We start from the raw sequence: 19,657 nt of genomic DNA on the forward strand, positions 1-19,657 counted from the left end.
CTGCCTCAATAGGCACATTATATAGTTATTTTGCTACATTTTTATTTTTGATCTCTTACTATGCCTAATAAATAGAAAACTTTATCAGAGGCATTTATGTATATGGAAAAATATATTTAATATATAAGGTTCAGTGTCCTCTGCAGTCTCAAACATCTAGAGTTTTTAGAGTATATCCCTCAAAAGGATAAGAGGACTGTTGTCTAGGACATTGTAAGATCAGGATGTGTGGTTTAAGTGCGGTGGGAGACCACTAGAAGTGAGTGGCGGATAGGAATGCCATGCTCCAGTTGAGGCTGTAAGGGATCTCTGTGGCTACTTGGTAAGGGGTAAGGGCAGCATCAGGGCCTGCAGGCCATGGCAGGATCCTAAGGAAGAGTAGTCACAGTGAGTACACAGTGGGGTTTGTGAAGGAGGAGGAGATTGGGGGATGGAGACATTGGAGTGAGCGCAGTGGCTGTGCATAGCAGATGAAGGGGTGAGGAAGTAGAAGGGAAGCATTTGGGTTGACCTTTCCTTTGACCCTTGGTAGTAGTTCTTCCTAACCATTCAGAGGGAGCTTCCCTTTGTTTGTTTGTTTGTCTCACAGAAAGTTAGGTGTGAGAGTCTGGATACAGGGGCTGATTTCAGTGCAGATTGTGAGACTGTGGGGTTTGAAGTGAAGCTAGAGGTGCCTAGCCTTCTCAATGGGGTTGTGGAAGCACCATTGCTGGCCTCACCCTCACTTTCCTATTCAGATGGCCATGGCTCTGGCCACCCAGAGCTTCTGGTCAGCCCCAGACATGCTGCCCTGGCCCTCATGAGATCTTCATTGCTTGTTTTCCTGTCTAGGTGATTACTACTTAGTTATTAGTCACTGAGAAGCTTAGGGATAAAGAACTTAAGGCAATTTTTGTATTTGCCAGTTTTGTAATTTTTTTCCTGGCCTTTCTAGAGCTAGGGTATGACCTCTGTTGGCCGTACTGTCACAATGCCAAAAATAAAGGCGAGTTATAATCTCAGGCCTGAACTCACAAGTGCTCAGGTCCCATCTTCACAGTTATCACCTTGAATCCATTACACACGTGCATGTGTGTGCGCGCGCGCGCGCGCACGCACGCACACACACACACACACACACACACACACACACACACACAGGATTATAACATTTAAGTTCCTTAATTTTTTTTAAGGTAAAAATTCATCATTTTTAGAGAGCTGCCCTCAGTCCTCATTGTATTGCTCTGTCTTCTCCCTTCCCCTCCTGTTTTCTCCCTTAGAGACAGTCATGAAACACATTTTCATTTCTGTAGTACTATGCCTTTGCCCACACAGCCGAATTAAACTGTACTCTGCTAACTCCGGTGTCTGGCATTGTCCATCCCACTGCTCGAGATCCAACTGTGTCCCTTTCTTGTCAGTGAGTGCAGCTTCCCTTTTCATCAAGGGTGGAAACCGTGCCTGGCCAGGAGAGGGCGCTCAGGAGATGCTGACCAAATGTAAGCATGCCAATTCTGAGGGGGAGGGGGGCAAAAAAGGAGTCCAAGGAAAGACAACTCTGAGGTTGATTCCAGGGCTAACTTTCCTCCTGTGCTTGTGCCTTGTGGGTTGTCTCTCACTGAAGGTCCTCTCCCCTCCTCAAAGAGACTCAAAGATGATAGGTCTTCCTGTTTTCTTTGTGTTTAAGAACAGCACCTAAAACCCTAGTCCTCAACTTGTAGCTATAAGCCAAGCCTTCAAGTCTCGAGGCCTTTGCCTGATTCTGATCCTTCACAGAGATGCATTAGTGTTTGCAGTGAAGTAGTAGCTTGTGACTAAAAAAATCCCTGCTTCGACAACAGATAAGTTATATGCTCAGGAAGTTTGGAAAAGATGAGCTACTTTAGGAGTGTGCTTGATAAACAGCTAAACTCCAAAGCGAGCCGTGTGTGTAAAGCTGCAGCTCAGAATGTGTATCCTCCTCTGTGTCTGTTGCTCTCTGTCGTGCGCCCTCCACTTGTCCCTCATCACAGGCTCCAGGTAACCTGACACAACTTGGAGTTCTGAAGAGCTGTGTGCTCAAGAGCACAGCCCCTGTTCCACACTCACTGTGGTAGCTGGCTCCGCCCCGCCTAGAAACCCTCTCACCAGACTGAGCTGGCTCAGCACCCACAGAAGGCCCTTCACTGGACTGACTGCCTTAGGGTTGAGCTGCTTGCTGCCCAAGTTTCCCTGTGCAGCCTTCTCTTCAAAAGCCATAGGTTGAAACTCTGCATATATGTGACACTGAATGGGGACCTCAGAATACACCGCTCAGATGTTATTACTTTTAAATGTGAGTAGTGGTATTAGGTAGGCCACACAGGTCTTAGAGATTTCAGCCTTGCTGTTGACTTTCCCAAAGCTGTACGGAGTTTTAGCTTCTGCTTTAAAAGTAGCTTTGGAGCTTGGAATATAGCTTAGTTGGTTCAGTGTCTTCCTGGAAGGAGTGGAGCCCTGGGTTCAATGTCTAGCACCATACAGTAAGGCATGAGAGTGTGTGCTTGAAGACCTAGCCCTGGGGATTAAGCCAAGGGGAATTAAAGGCCGGCCTAGATTACATGAGACCCTGCTCAAAAAAAAGAAATAGCTTAGTCATCCCAGAGTCCCATAAAAATGAAGACCTAAGTTTGTTTCCGTAGCACGCATGTCACAACCCAAATTTGGTGGCACACATCTGTGCCACCTGCTGAAGAGGCAGAGCCCAGCGGGGCCCAGCGGGGCCCTGGAGCTGGCCGGCCAGGCAGCTTAGCCCAGTCAGTGTGCTTGACTTCAGTGAGAGGCCCTGTCTACAATAATAGGGTCGGAAAAGACCAAGTCAGCCTCTGGTCTGCACATGCGCGCACACACACACACATGCACACATACCACAAGAGCAGCCTGTTCATCAGTCAGTATAGTTTGAAGTCAAAGGTATAGAAGTTTTATCACAAAAATAAGCTGCTAGTGTAGTTTGAAATGCAATAAATTTTTAAAACTTTCAGAAACTAGGCCAATTTCACACACGAATTGATTAATCATATTTAACAGACATTAATTGTATAATTAGAATGGAAACTGGTTTTTAATTATTACGTATATGCATGTAACAGAGGACATGTGTATCACATGTGTAGAGGTCAGAGGATAACAGGTAAAGTCCCTTCTTGCTGAACCCACTTGAGCCACCAGGCTCACAAGGCAAGGGCCCTCTTGTTCCCCCAGTACCAGTGTTTTAACGCTGGTTTCCATGCTGAAATTCTAGTTCTCCTAAACAGTCAGCTTTCCCTGCCACCTGCGGCCTCCAGGAGTAGTGTCACCATGCCTACTGACTGGGTGTTGTGGTACAGCATGGCCTCTCCTGCCTGCAGGGCCCCCACACATTCTCTTATGGGGTATGGTCCATGACTCCTCCATGGCATGTTCATAGCTGCTCATGTTGGAACCCAGACTGAGACTGTGGCAAGGAAGGGAAAGTGAGCACAACTTTGATTCCAGGAAGAAGGGACCGGGCTCTCGCCACCACCCTGCCTTCATCCTGCAGGAGAGAGTGTCGATGAAGAGAGAAGCAGGCAGGCGCTCAACTAATCTTTCTCCTGGGGGCCCAGGTGGACAAATTGGCAACCCCATTCACAGCTTTTTTTTCCTCATCCCCTTTGTATCATAAGAACTGCTAATCGGATCCATGCTGCTGCAATGGTGCTTAGTCATTAACAGAATAAAGGCAGATTTCTTCAAAAGAACGGGTGGGGGAAACGACTATACAAAATTGCAAGGTTGTTCAAATCTTAACTGCACAGCAGTCGATTTCCCCTTACTCTGAATTACACGATGAATACAAGTCTTTCATCTGTCACTATACCCGTTTCTTCACACGGCAGCCAAATATTAAGCTTCTCAAACAAAAAGAAAAGAATCTTAGGAAGAGGAAAAATATTGAAGAGGAATAAGAATGGATAAGAGAAGGGGGAAATTAGGTTTTGTTTCTATTAATTTGTCCTGGTAAGAGAAATATAAACTGCCTGCTCTGTTTGCTCCCCTCCCCCAGGCCTGTCTTCCATCAAAGCAAGGATCTGAGCAGATTTAGCAGGTGTGCACTTCTGTGTTTCATGTCTGGGGTCATGTGTAAGTCAGATTCCGAGCCTACCACTTCTTAAACAGACATCAGAACGCTATCCTCCTGGGAGAGGGAGCAGCATTATGTCCAAGCACATGGTCCCCACTGCTGCCACCAATGCACTTTGTCTCATGCAGACCTTGAATAATGCCTGAGCCTGAGAGCTGGTGAGAGGATGTGAGAGCTGAGAGGATGTGTTCTGATGAGAATGCGACCACAGGTTCAGTGTTCTAGAACTTACTGGATGCTTTGCCGGACACCCAGACCAAGATAGACAAGGCCCCTGTTATGCCCTCCCGTCCCACCCACCCACCTCCTATTGAAGTCATCACACTTGGTGAGAACTGAGGAAGCCATGGCCCTGCCTCCATGGGTGCCTTTTCTTCAACGGCTACTTTTTGCTTTCTGAACACAGTTTTTATTCTTTCACCACTGAGTAAGAGGGAAGGGTGCAGGGACTGAACAGAGGTGGCACACTGAGGGCTCTGCCATGGAGAGCCATGCTGCTTCCCTGTCTGCAGTCAGAGGGCTGCACTGGAACCTGGCCTCAGTAGGCGCAGAGGCTGGGTCTGCCCTGCAGCCCCAGTCACCTAGTGTAGGAGATAGGTCAGTGCTGGGGACCTGCTATGGGAAAATGTTCTCAGACTCTCTCTGACCTAAGCTGTAAAGCCCACAGCCTGTGTTTGGCCTTCAGATTGCATTCACCTTGTGCCTTGCAAGGCCTTTGTAGTTTCTATGCCTCAGAATCTCCATAGGAAAATGTCTACACTGCAGGGCTCTTGTGGGCATCAGATGGCTAACTTAAACTGACTTCATGTACAAGCAGATGAAATGTGCTTTAATTAACAAGTTAAAAGGCTACAAGGTTAGCTCAGTCGGTGAAGGTGCTTTACAGCCAAGCCTAGTGACCTGAGGTCAATCCCCCTGACCCACACGGCATAGGCACAGAACTGACTCCTCCCAGGTTGTCCTCTGAAACCCAGGCACACAAGAAGATAGATAGATAGATAGATAGATAGATAGATAGATAGATAGATAGATAGATAGATGGATGGATGGATGGATGGATGGATGGATGGATGGATGGATGGATGGATGTGTGTATAGATACATACATATACATACATCCATGCATACATGTGGAGGGAGAGGAGAGAGAGATTCCCAGGTCTGTGGCAGGAGGCTGGGTTGGAGGGAGTGTGCAGTACACTGGCCGCTGTGCATTACCCACTAGCCCTTCCCTCCCTCACTGTAACATCTGTGTCAATGTGGAAAATAAGGGAATCTGGAGGATGGGTGCTGATGGCAGGTTACTGTGTTCCTGTTAGACGGCTTTGGGCAAAAGAAAATGCAGAAGGGGAGAGAAGTGGAGTAAGACGGCTCAGCAGGTAAAGACTGCCAGGCGATGCCCTGAGTCCAATCCCACATGATGAGAAGAGAGCCCATCCCCGAAAGCTGGAGCATGTGTTTATGCACACACACATGTAGGGAGGGAGAGGGCAGTGTCCAGAGAAAGGTGTGTAAGTTTGAAGATAAACTTGGAGTAGTTGGGTTTGAATGTCTAAAGCATTTCAACAGAATACCCACATAGCAAACCCTTATACTCTTAATGATAGTCTACTAGGAAATCAAGACATCAGTAAATCTGAAGGATTGCAAATCACAATCCCTGGTCAGTCTTGTTGGCTAGTCACCTCAGTGACCATGAGCTGCTTAGTGACAAAGGCTTGAATCTGTGGACAGATCCGTGGGCTGGTGAGGTGCTCGGTGGGTGAAGGCCCTGCTGCTAGGCTGGCTGCCTGAGCTGATCACTGGGCAGAGCGCCAACCCTACAGGCTGTCCTTCCACTTCATCCATGAGTCATGGGGAGGGGAAGTATGTACACACATTCACACATTCACTCTTACACACATTCACACACTCACACATTCACTCTCACATTGACACATATGCATGCACACGCTCGCACACACACACACACACACACACACACACACGCTTGCACACACGCACACACATGCACGCACCCAGAGGAGCTGTAGTTCAGTTCTTGATCTTATCTGCTATAGTAGCAGAGGAGACTGGAGCCCAGGAACGTTTAGCAGAGTCACTGTGGCACCCCGCTCACTCACTGTGTTTCTCTTCTGTCCTCCCAACAACACTGTCTGTATGACCTGTGCAATCATAGCTCACCCAGAAAGTTGTTTATTCTCTTTTGTTTGTTCTAAGAGCCAGGGAAATCATTTTGCTCTTAGACCTGCACACGCTATAACTGCTGCAGAGGGCAGTGAGTCTGCCACAAGCCTGGCCAAATTATTGTGTGGTTTCTCCTGGAAAAAGGGAGGAAGTGTCGATTAACGAGAGAGGCCACCAACAACAGACCAAAGAAACGTGTCCACCAGGTGTACCTTAGTGAGCTAGAGAGCTTGTTGAGGTTACTTAGGAGCGTATAAGTCAACCTATAGGTGACTCACAGGCAGCCTCATCCCTGAAGAGCTTGCCCTAGCATGTGTGATGGTTTAAGAAGACAGAGTCCCTGGAGCTTTGTGTACAACTTGCCAGCATCTCCACAGGACAGCACCCCCCAATCCTTCCCCACACCCTGAATTCCTTTCTGGTTTAACAACAGGAAGGGGCCTTGTAAGTCTCGGGACCTCTAGAGACTGGGAGGCACATTAGTGTCTGAGACCTGGCACGTGTGTCCTCTTTCCAGCCCCAAGGCATGCTCCAGCGTGCTTCTGCAAGCCTTGCTGTTGGCGTGAGAGGTGTATCAGGTGGCCTGTTGCTGCTGCTCTCACAAAACACTCCCTCATGTTTACTGGCCTTCCAGAGCAGCTGTCCTGCATGCTTTCTTACTTATAGAATTGTTTATAAGGGGACAGTGCCTGTGGGATGATTCCAGGGCATTACACAGTATTGTAAATAAAATTCTATTTTTGCCATTTCATGTATCATCAGTGGCTGCTTTTAAACTACTCACAATCACTGAGTTAAGTAATTGTGGCAGAGAACATATGGTCTCAAAGCCTAAAATATTTACTATCTGCCAGTTTATTAAGAAAAAGAAAGAGGTTGTCTAATTCTGACTTAGAATAACAAGATAAAATTACATGATTACTGTTAACTCATACAAAAATCTAATTAGCTATTAGTCTAAGTTTGCTTTCTGGAATAAGCAGTCATTTATTCGTTTGTCAACAAATATATATTGAACGCTTACTGAATATGTCTGGTTCTAGAGACCAGAGTCTCAAGTAGCAAAGAGTGAAGCACACAGAGGTCCCTGTTCTTGTGGGATTCACACTATAACGAGACATACCATGCAGTAAACATAGAAGGAAATTGAAAACATGAGTGTTAATCCCAGTGTTCATCCGTGGGAAGTGTGCAGTTCTGGAGGATCAGGGCCAGCCGCCCCACCCACACCTTGCTGTTACATATGCTAAGCTCTGTATTAGTTCCTTTTCTTGGTGCTGGGACAAAGAGTTCACAAAAGCAATGCAATGGCCCACAGTCTGGGTGTGCTCTGCCCTGGCTGGACGACACAGTGGCTGGAGCATGAACAGGTGTTCACATCACCTCCACAGCCAGGAAGCAGAGAGGTGAATGCTTGACTCATCTCTCCCAGCCTTTCTTACCCAGCCCTGGACTCCAGCCCCCTAAATAATGCCACCCACTTAGGGTGGCTCTTCCCACCTCGATTCATCTGATTTAGAAAATCCCTCACAGACATGCCTGGGGGTGGGTTTCCATAATGATCTAAATGAACCATAGTAACATCACAGGCACATACAAAGGACATTTATTAGATGTGTATCAATTTGCCAAATCATATAGATTAGCCAGTTTTCTCTACATTCTGTATAAAGTCACAATATCTCGTTTATTCTACTAAAAAATACTTATAATGGCTGACTTGATCCAGTTTTACCTATTTCTAATTAGAAGAATCATCCTCAAAACCTAGTTAATGTAGATTTATAAGGAAGCATGGCACCAGAATCTAGTTATATGTTAGAAAACGTATTAAGACACCATAACCCAGTGGCATTTATCCCAGAAAGTCTAGAATGATTCAGTAGGAGCACTTCTATTAATATCATAGACTATGAAAATAAATGTAAGTGGACATAATCTTTAACAGAAATCTAATCCCTAGACACGATTTGAGGACGAAGGAGATGGCATTGTCAGCATACTTAAGTGCAAAGATCCTGGGGATGGTTGTGTCATAGATAAAGCTGAATGTGTCGATCCTAGGTGGTTGTGTCGTGGATGGGCTGAAGTGTGTCGATCCTAGGTATGGTTGTGTTATAGATCATCTCCCAAGGCATTTCTATTTAGGATACAAATAAAGCAAGGATAACCACTTGCATTAATACCAATAATGTATTATTGGTAGCAACCATATAAATTAGAGAATTCAATAAAAGGCATGAGAAAAAGTATGAAAAAGTCAAGCTATCCCCCAGTGCAAGTAAGATGGTGTCACACCCCCAAGGACTGGAGTGTACAGACACCCTGAGTAGGAGACAGTGGCTGTGTGCACATCTTCATCTTTCACTCTTTACACTATAGGAGCATCCCCCAAAGCCTCAGGAAGTGCTGCCAAAATGCTGTACAGAGCACCTAAAATGGAATAGCAACACTAATAAATTGTTCTCTGTATATAATTTAAAACAAGTTAATTGATTTAGATACAAATTTCGATTTGTTACTGTTGGAGAAGTTATAAGTAAGAGGCCTTAAGTGTGCTCTAATTGGGACTGGAATTGGAGATACTTCTATAAACTCATCTTTATACATATAAATATCAGCTTATAGGGTCATGTAACCCATGGGCTAGATATGCCTCTGCCCACTGGGAGAGCGAGAGGCATTTGTGTACCATTAACAGTGAGCCACCCTGACACCCACAGCTCAATCTTAGAGCACTGTCCTCCAGGGACAAGAACCAGGACTTCTAAATGAGCTGACGGATCCCAGGACTTGTGTAAAACAAGCACAAGATGATCCTACAGCCTCTGGTCATCCTAAAAGTAAGGACACACTCAAAGAGAAGAGGAAGGCTGTCAGTGGAACACAGGATCCAACTGGAAGGAGTTTCCACTGGGCATGACTGAAATGGCTTGAACTAACAATGATAATTTTGGTGGATTTTTACCCCCGAAAAGCAAGCGTCTATGAATTTTCTCCTGTCCCATGACAGATTGCCCCAGACTTAGCAAATGAATATAGGCATGGTGTTTTGGCCAGAAGTACAGCCTGGCTTAATTGAGTCCCTTGCTTAGGGTCTCTGAAGGCTGGGAGTTCTGTCTGTGTTCTCATCTAAAAGCTCAAGCAGGGAGAATGTGTCCAGTTTCTTTCCAGTTGTAGCAGAAATCACTTCACTTTGTGGAAATGGTAGCTTTCTATGACTCTGAAAAGTCCAACATGAATTAATAGGAGAAAAAAATTGGTGTTATACCTGGATTTGGGAGGTTTAGATCTGTTAAGACCTAAGGCAGGCATTAACATCATAATGGGAGCATGCCTGTAGTGGGAGTGAAGGGAAAAGAGACTGAATTCCCCAAAGTTGGCTAGTCTGTAGCTGACTTGGCGAGCCGGGTGTGCACAAGCGAGAGACTATGCCTCAGGGTGTAGGTGGAGAGAATCAAGGAAGACACCTGTGTCTACCTCTGTCCTCCACACACATGCCAACTTTTAAAATCACTTAATAAGGAGTGAAACCCTCAGGTTCTGAAGCATTCCTACCCATTCTCCTTAAGTCAGTCCACACCATCAGCTGAGTCTGCCCTTAAAAGTCAGGCTCATACAGAGACATCTCCCTTTGATCACATCTAAGACCACTGGCAGAACATAACATACCACAAAACCATTCGCTTTTGTCACCTAAGGCAACTCTGCCTCCCTTGCAGTGTTCCTTAGAAACAAGGTGTGGAAACCATACAAGGACACAGCTTTCCTCAAATTGAAATCCACTAACATACATGGATGTGGAAGGGAGACGCAGAGTCCCCATTAGCAGGCACCCTCGTGGTAAACCTCATAGGCAGGACTTTCTACAGGAGACATGGGACTTGGATCAACCTCAAGGGGAAATGAGTGCCCCGAAAGTGAACACCAGCAGATGGTGTAATCATCGTGAATGTGGGGGTGTCCCAGCCGCATGATAGGACGAACAGAGAAGGATATTTCCCACACATGTCCCAAATTGCATGTCCTCTTTTTCAGGGATGAAATGTATTACCCAGAACAGACTGGGGAAGCATGGTACAAAGTAACTTGTTAGTACTTTTCCAAGTATCAAGGTAATAGTGTCAGGAAAGCCTGGGGTCTTAGGAAGGCTCTAGACACTAAAGGGACAAAAGCTGCTTTTGGGGACTTGATGATCCTACAAACAGGACATTTACTGAGAAAATATAAGTACGTTACAGTTGTATAACAAGCCTCCATGAGGGGAGGTACAGAACCACTGTTTCTGTAGCTTCTCTCTCCAGTGCCTCAGCTAAGCAGAGTAGGAGCTGTAGCTGCCCACTGCTGCTTCTCTTCAGATAGGTGAACCTTTGCACAGGGTGTCTACACGGGCTGTTACCACGTGACCAGTGTAAATGGTGGGATGCACTCTCCTTCACTGCGCTGCTGGCCAGCAGACTTTCCCATTGCTTCTATTGTTACAGACATGGATGAGGGTAAAGCTTGGGGCTTGACAAAGAAGACAAGCTCTTGGCTTTCATTATGGCTAGCATTGAATTGTGGAGGTTAGAATTCCCCCATGGTTGACTCACTTACTTTACATGGCTATGTCCTCCTTTGAAATATTACCAAACTCTGAAAGGTTTGATTTAAAATTAGCATATATAACCCCCCCAGCATTTCATCCAAGGTTTCTGGCTTTCCTCCTGTGGACATGTTCTCCTGTGTTACATGTATGTCACACGTATGTGTTCTGGCTCACCTGCTGTAACAGTACTTATCCCCGCGTGCTCATGTGATGTTATTCCTTAGTAATTTCAGTTATGTAAGAGTTACGGAACTGGCTAAAAGGGAAGGGAGTGCGTGAATGCAAGTGGGGAGGCTGAGTAACTTGTTTACTTTTCTTCAGCACTAGACAGCTGCCTGGGTTGGTGACAGTGAATTTAAAGTGCTTCTTCATTGCTGGGCACCAGGCAGCCCACAGCACTGCTTGGCTATGCCAATGTTTTATGCATGGTGGGATGGGTCTCTTATAGCCTTTTTATTTTTGTTTGGTGCATTGGCTGGGAGAGCAGTGCCTCAGGCTGCACAGTGGAAGCCATATTGCCCTGTGTTGACATAGAGTTGCTGTTTGTTCTCTCTGTGAGCCTATGAATCCAGCCTGTCATGCAGAAGCGAGCATTATGATGTGAGCACTTTCTGTCTTGCGGCAGCTTGTTCGTTCCCCAGTGACACTTTTAAGAGTCTGGGTTTGGCAGAGTGCTTTAAATTTCTAAATGGACTATAGATTGGGGCCATGAGGTATTTCATTTTATAGGAAACACGTAACCCACAGTGGCTACAAGGCAATTTTGGTAGATCTATAGCCATGTCAGTGACCAGTGTTTGCCCTTGAAGTTGTTTTAGACCAGAATGTTAAATGCTTATACTGTGCAGTTGATTCTTTGGTATTAATATTAGGCGACTGCAGATGCCCAAGGAGGAACCAGTTGGAGCATGCCATACTTTGCCAGGCCTTCTGAACTAGCCGTGATTACATCTAGGGTCTCTTCATGGCTCACGGTGTCTCCTCCAGAAACGGAGGCTGCTTCCCAGTGATATCTATACAGCTATCGCCTTCTACCTATGGTGAACTCATCTGCGTGCCTCTTGCTGTCCCACACAGCCACTACTAGAGTTTCTCATAAGTCACAGCCCACAGACTCCAGGACTTGAGTGTTCGTGTGTGTCACCTGCCCTCCAGTGGGGTTGAACTGGTGGCAGTCTTGAAGCCATTAGTCTCCATTTCCACTTGGCTATGATTCCTGTCAGTAACGGATTCAGCTATGGGAGGGCAGGTCCTGTGGGACAAAGTAGTTAGCATAGGCTACCATGACCATGTGACTCCCACTCAGAGGGATGTAGGGAAGTTGGATGTGGGTGTTTCAGGTGTCATTCATTGTAACCAAGGAAGAAGATAGAGCATAAAGTAGCAATGCCCTCACCCTGGATGCTTGGGCCTTAGGGTGGTGTTGAACCCAGTACTTTCTAATTCTTCCATATCTTTAGCCTTAGCAATGTATCTAAACCTCTGGGCCTGGAAGTGAGTTAACATTGTCAAGGTGTCGGTTTAGTTTCAGAATTATGCCTCCAGCCTCCACGTGATTCATGCCCCTCTTTTATGGATAAAATAAGTTTCTTCCCCTTTATTTCATATTCTCAGATTATGAGTTATTGTATATTCTTCATGCTAAGGGAAGTATTCAAGGAATGAAAATAAATGACTCTCATCTCAAGAAACTTACATTATATGTGAAAAATTGAGTAAACGTTAAACAACTAGGAATTAAATAGATGGTGTTGCTGTATCTGAAAAAAAATAAATAAATAAAAAATCCAAAACTGCAAAAGAACGTCCTCTCCAGTGCCAGTGTGCCTTATGCTTTGAGCTGCTAGGGCAAGCCTTCTGAGCTTAGGCTGAAACTCTGCTTATTGGACAGATTCGATGTTGCTGTATTGTTTAGGAAGGAGGGAGGGAGGGAGGAGGGAGGAGGAAGGAAGGAGGATCAGCCCTTTTTCATTTCTGTCCAGTAGGGATGAGTTCAGAGTGCAGCTCTGCTGGCCATTCTGGGTTTGTGGCTGTGGTGAAGGATGTGGGATGCGGCCATTGGTTGCTTGTTCAGTGAGCTTGATAACCCATTCAGCAGCAGGTTTGAGGGTTCTTTTGTTTTGTTTTGTTTTTGTTTTTTGTTTTAATCAGGTCTTTCAGTAAATATCTTTATCTTATCTTCACTTTATAGGGGAAAATGAAATATAATTTTAGCTCTCTTCTCTGTGCCTTCTGTGGTCATAAAAGTGGACAGTCAGTGCCTTGGTTCTTGCGGTTGTAGTATTAATGCAAAGTATAAACCCTCCTTTTCCTCCTGTGTTTTATAGGCAGCCAGATGCCTCCGCAGCCACCTGGAAGCCAGTCAGAATCCAGTTCCCACCCTGCCTTGAGCCAGTCCCCAATGCCACAGGAGAGAGGTGAGTGTCAAGACACACAGCCCTCCCACTGTAGACAAGTTATATGAGGCTGCTCACACATGTGACTCTTCATAGTTTTTAAAGACAGTGTTTCCTGTCAAAGGAACACAGGCTTACATGTAACAGCAACTGCGAAGAGGATCCTTTCTTATAGATTGAGTGACATTTGGCCAAGGGGAACTCTGGACCCAAAGAATGAATGTTCACAAAGTACCATGAAACATCACCTACACAGATTCATCCCATGTTATAATCATTCTGATAAGACAGTGTCTGTGCTTTTGTGTGTGTGTGTGTGTGTCTGTGTGTCTGTGTGTGTCTGTGATTGTACATACATGTATGTGTACATGTGTGTGTTTATGTATGTGAATTCACGTGTGTGTGTCTGTGAGTGTACATACATGTATGTGTACATGTGTGTGTTTATGTATGTGAACTCACGTGTGTGTGTCTGAGTGTACTTACATGTGTGTGTGTGTGTGTGTGTGTGTGTGTGTGTGTGTGTACATGCGCATGCTTTAACTGGTCACTCGGTCCCATGGTATTTACCAGCAAATTTTGAGCACATTACAAGATCTTGAATAAAATTGTAAGGTCTTCAGACTGGAGTCAACCTGAGAGACGACATAGTTTGATCCCAAAGGATCATGAACTAGAGTTCATGTTGATTCCCTCACTAGAGGCTGGGTGCATGTAGGTCAGAAAGGGAGCATGCATTTCCAGGGTGCTTTCAAGCAGATGCCCTCCCACACTTGCAAACCCTCCGTGGCTTTACTGGGTACTAAATGTCACTCCATGGTGTTCACAAGGCCTGGTGTCCCTCGGTCCTTTTGTCCTTGGTTGGGTAGAACACTTGATGCTAGGACAGATGTAGGGAACAGTAGAGAGGAGCTGCGCTGCTGGAGCCAGGGGTCATCCTAACCTAGTTCAGGTGGACCAAGCATGATGGACTGTCTGGCTCTGTTGGTTCTGGGCCAGACCTCTCCTCCTTATGAATCAGATGAGTTACTTTTTCCACACTGCCAGGCTTGGAGGCAGAAGCTCGTGGGTGTTGGTGCTCCTGAGTATTCCTGGGGGTTTCTGGGGATGGTTTTGAAACATGAGAGAGTCGTGTGCACACTGTAAGTCCCATTTCTGGGCCTGCCCCAGATTGCTATTGGAAGGTTAGGGTAGAGCAGTAGTCGGCACTGCTGGTGAGCTCCCAGCTTTGCCAGTGCTGAGGGAGTACAAACTTCTCAGTCCTGGCTTGTCTCTTGGGTCTGTAGTTAGGCCAGTAAGACATAAGTAAGAGGAAACTTTCCTGCACTGGGTATCTGTGCCTCAGACCAGGCTGAGTGCTAACAGTCAGAGCAGACATGTCTTGTTTGGAGGCCCTACAGTACAAGGTGCAGCGCTCTAACTAAGAGGAGCCTCACAGCCCCTGTAGCATTCCCCAACCCTTAAAACTGGTAAAGTTAGAGAAACGGCATGAAAGCCTGGTACACCTGGGAAAGCACAATTAAATTAGTTTGTGAGGCAGAATTGGGCATAGGCATTACTGTGTCTGTCATCTCCCGTTATCTTTAGTGTGATTTGAGTAATACGCTGGATATGTGGTCATCTGGGTGGCTAGAACAAACCATTTCCTCAAATAGCAAATTAATAATTAATACTGTAAGTCACTAGGTCTAAACATTTTATGAGTATATCCCTAGCCCTCCTCCTCTGAAAACACTCCTGGGCAGCCTTTGTGAAAGCGAAGCTTCCAGGCTTAAAAGTAACCATTAAGTTACATAAGGCTGACCTACACGAGTTAATTCCCCTTCAAAACTGAGTGAAGGGGATATAAAAATGTAAATTTAAAAGAAAATAATTATCATTTGTTAAATTCAAGAAGTGTTTGCTCCTAGTAATATTTGATATAATACTAATAAAGAGGCCCTTGTTTTATCACCTTGTGGCACCACTGCCCTTACAGTTAACACCTTCCTCCTTCCTTAGGGAAGGGACAGAAGGCACAGGGAGCAGATACACAGTGGATAGCTGGCATCTGTTTTCAAAATGTCTTTGTTTGAAATCATGGGTTTCGGTGAGACCAGATAAGAATGTAGCTTCTCAGCTGCTCAGGGATGGAAGAACCAGTGCGACCCTTCCATATTTGTTAAAATGAGCTGAAGATGAAGTAGTAAGATGTCACATTCACTTCCTCTTATGCACACTCAAGACATACACGCTCATGCCAAGGACTGTACAACACCTGAATATAAGCCCACAAAAGACGCAGGCCACCTCCTCTGTAGAGGGCAGTATTTGGAGCCTCTCCTCAAGTCTCCAGTCCTGAAGCTAACTACCCCCAGGCTCACGATGCTGAACTCTTTCTAACTCTTGTACTGACATTATCCCTTCTGCTTGCTCCTGTTCTTCATAACTTCATAAGCAGCACACCCTGTTCAGGAGAAGGCCACAAACATCAGAGTCTCGTGGACTGAACAGTTTGGTGTCTGAAGGCTGCTACAGTGCCCACGTACGTAAGGGATGAGTGTCTAAGCTCCACAGCTCCACTCCCCACACCTGGTGCTCTGTTGAAGAGCATCCGTCTCAGAGTCCTTTCCCCATGTTGTGCTCCATAGCTAGGACTCACTGTGGTTTTGTTTTTCTGCTATGTTAGGAAGGTAGCCCAACCTACACACAGACATGGCAACGTAGGTTATTAAAGGGAGAGAAACTCTGATGCCGTTTAAACTCATCGTGTTTGTCTATAGCAACAGTTCTCAGCCAGTGGGTCCTGACCTTGTGCGGGGCAGGGGGTGTATGTGTGTCAAGCAACCTTTTCACAAGAGTTGAATATCAGTTATTTGCATTATGATTAAAAACAATTATAAAATTATAATTATGAAGTAACAATAAAATAATTTTATGGTTGGGGTCACCACAGCATGAGGAATAACTATATTGTAGGGTTATAGCATCGGGAAGGCTGAGAATCACTGTGGTCTGGTGTCCTCTACAGTTTCACCTGTTTTCCAGCATAAAGCTCTGTCTAATTTTTCACCACTGAAAGTTTTACTAGCTCAGTAATTGTTCTTTTATAAAAAGGTCGAATCTTGAGTTTCATATTCTGTAATAATACGCATTTGTCAAGTCCTGTCAATGTGACAAAGATCTGATAAGGCCATTGTACAGGAAGTGGGAAGTGAATTTGGGTTTGTGGTTTCACCTGTCTCCATCGGCCAGGGCCTGAGGGAGGCAGAACGTCACAGAGGAGATACCTCAGTGGAGCGGAGTCACTCACCTCCTGACAGCAGTGAAGCAGGGACAAGGGCAAGACAAGATATTGCCTGCACAGACAAGCTCCAGTAGCAGGCTTCCTCCAAGCGAGCCCTAGCTCCTTCACACTTTGTGTCACCTCCCAAGGCCACCATCTATGAATCTGTCCATGGATAAGTTAGTGATTAACTCAGAGCCTTCCGGATCCAGTTGTTTAACCTGTGATTGAATGTGCCACCTTCAGAGCCAAGACCTCAACACCGTAGGTTGGGGGATGCTGTACATAAACTGTAACAGAACACATTTGCTACTGGTTCTTGTTTTAAGCCAGATCTCTCTGTAGAACTCATGTGACAGCGTGCAGAATTGCAGTCATTTCAGCAGAAAGCAACAAGTATATGAAAACTGTCGCCGAGAACTCCGGTTGACTGTAGCCTCTCTTCTTTATTTTTAGTGTCTACATCTCTGACTTTCTAAAGATCAATTTTAAAAGGCTGATTAATGTGTGACTTGTTTCTCAGGGGGGCTTGGACAGAATATGGAATAGTCATCTGGCTAGATAAATAAATACTAACACTGGAGTAGTGACATTTTTAACCCCTAACCCACGGTAAGCCCGATGAAACTAGCAATGGCCTTCTGCTTTACTGGATTAGCAATTAGGCGGAAACACTGAAGGAAGCCTTATTTGTTTGGACAGATGTAGAGAGGTCAGAATTAATTTTTTTGCAAGCCTTCTAATTGAATTCCCTTTTAATTTTCACAGTGGTATCTAGTTAAATATTCATGTTGGTGCTGGTGGCTTTCTGAAGGACTACACTAGAGCCGGATTCATAAAACCAACAAGGCTTGTTTAACCCTTTTCATCTAGTGTGCCAGCAGGGACTTCCTGAGTGTAATCCCACAGTATTTGAATAATTAGAAGGTAGTAATGAGGATTTAATTAGTCCTTGAGATAGGTTAGAACAGAACCCCTAAGAACTTTCCCTCTTGGACACGGATCGCAGGCAGAATTGATGGTGCCGCTGGCTGTGATGCGCTGGAAAATGTATTCTGTGGCTTGAGGCAGTCCTTTGGCACCGTTGTGTGAGCATCAGATCAACATGGGAGGCTTCCTGGGTGAAGTCTTCCAGAAGCGTTGAGCAGCAGCCCCAACCTCCATCCTCTCTGTGCCGACCTACATAAAGATCTTGCTTTCCTCTCCTTGTTGAGAAAAAGGAGCACCATTGCAGCCCGACTGAGGACAACTCCTGCTGTCATAGAGACTGAGATCAACTGAGTCAGATTAGTGCAACCAAGAGCCAAGCAATGGCAATGTGTACATCTCCATAATTTGCAAGTATTTTGCATGGCCAAGCATTGTGGGGGGTGTGGCCATTGTTTGTCACCAAAATCACATACACACAAAAGAAACTTGTCCTGGAACCTCACCATCACAGTAATGTCTCTCAGTAACTGCATCTTATAAATAAACTAGTCTGGGACCCAGGAAAGCATGTAACAGAACAGGTGTATGACCTGAGATGCCTTTGTGTGGTGCTACAGAGACACCTTGGTGGTTACGGTTGGCCCTTCACGGCTTAGGTGTGGGTTGTTGATTCTGTTGTTGTTGTTGTTGTTGTTGTTGTTGTTGTTGTTGTTTTCTCTCTTGTTTACATTTTATGTTATAGGCGCGTTCCTTGCATGTGTATCTGTGCACACTAACCTGTCTTAGAAATTCTGTGTACACTAGTTCTATAAGCTGCCAAGGGCCTGCCTGGCTCTCACTAACTTTAGGTCCAGATCACTGACCTGTGTTTAGCTTCAGAGTCAGTGCTTGCCAGGTACGAGGTAAATGAAGAAGCCTCTGCATGGTGGGTCTTCTCCCCCATAGGCTGAGTGCCATAAGCTGAGGCTGGCAGCCCTCTTGACCACTCACAAATGGGTAACGTTGGAGCATTATAAGCTATAGTTACACTGGAGGCCAGGGCTGTGGCTGTCTCCCCCATGTGCAGACTCTCCGTCTCATCTGCAGATACTGAGGGTCAGAAGTCCTGGGTTTAGTTGCAGTCTTTACATTTAATGATGTTATGACCTTGGACATTCGGTGAAAGGCTTCCTCATACATAAAAAGCTCGGATTGTCCTTTGGACACCCTGCCCGTAGAGAAGGCCTTGTGTCTCAAGGGTGGTGCAGGGCACTGGTCGTGAACGTGATGACCCTCGTGTAGGTTGCGTGGATGAGAGGGGGTGAGACCCCAGAGAGCCTTGTTTGTCTTTCTGGGTGAGATCAGGAACACTCAGGATGCTGTGGCCACACTATGTTTGTGGGTGTGATCAGGAATACTCAGGATGCTGTGGCCACACTATGCTTGATTCTTTCAGCAGTGCAATATACACCCTCATGGCCCTCAACTCTGAAGACAACTTTTTCAGTAGACATTTGCACAGAGAAAGGCTGGATGCTTTGTGCCCATCTACCATCTGGGTAATCAGTCTGACCCTTCCCTGGCTCTAATTTACCCAGTGATAGATGATGTAAGTTTGGATGTAAGTCAGCAGAGGAGTGGGTGGGCAGGGACATCCTAGAGGCTGCTGTGAGGCCTGTGTGTGGAACTCTACAGTAGCAAGGGGAGGAGAGAGTGCCACTCTGCCTGTTAACCTAATGGCACAGCTGCCACAGCACAGGGGGCCGGGTTAAAGCCTTGCACGGGTCATTAGTTTCCGACTTCCTTGGAGTAGTTCATGTTGTGAAGAGAAGCAGGCAGGCAAATGAACACTGAGGATATTAAAATGTAACAAGAATGTTTCTGGGGCTGGGGACTTAGCTCAGTGGTAGAGCGCTTACCTAGGAAGTGCAAGGCCCTGGGTTCGGTCCCCAGCTCCGAAAAAAAAGAACCAAAAAAAAAAAAAAAACAAAAAAAAAAAACAAGAATGTTTCTTACAATCTATTTTTCTCTCCAGATGGGAAGGTGACACCTGTTTGTGGAGAGAAGTGGCCCTGTCTGCTTTTCTAGTTGAGACACTATGCTGTGGTGGTGCCACGTGTGACTCCCACGTCACACATGTGGTGTGGCGTCTTCTATTGAACTAGCGTGCAGGAACAAGGCCTTTTTAGCAGATGCTAGCATGAAGA

At 45.7% G+C, this 19,657-nt stretch overlaps 1 protein-coding gene across 11 annotated transcripts in view; it reads left to right on the forward strand.

Annotated features, from left to right (window-relative positions):
- Positions 1-19,657, forward strand: part of Arid1b (AT-rich interaction domain 1B) — a 356,041-nt gene that overhangs the window by 261,111 nt on the left and 75,273 nt on the right. For all 11 annotated transcript variants that reach the window (XM_087642968.1, XM_087642981.1, XM_087643042.1 and 8 more), the window contains 1 exon segment: positions 13,208-13,297. In XM_087642968.1, the coding sequence (XP_087499094.1) occupies positions 13,208-13,297 (90 nt within the window).

This window comes from Rattus norvegicus, chromosome 1 (genome assembly GCF_021556685.1).
Source record: "Rattus norvegicus strain SHRSP/BbbUtx chromosome 1, alternate assembly SHRSP_T2T, whole genome shotgun sequence".
NCBI classification, from domain to species: Eukaryota; Metazoa; Chordata; class Mammalia; order Rodentia; family Muridae; genus Rattus; species Rattus norvegicus.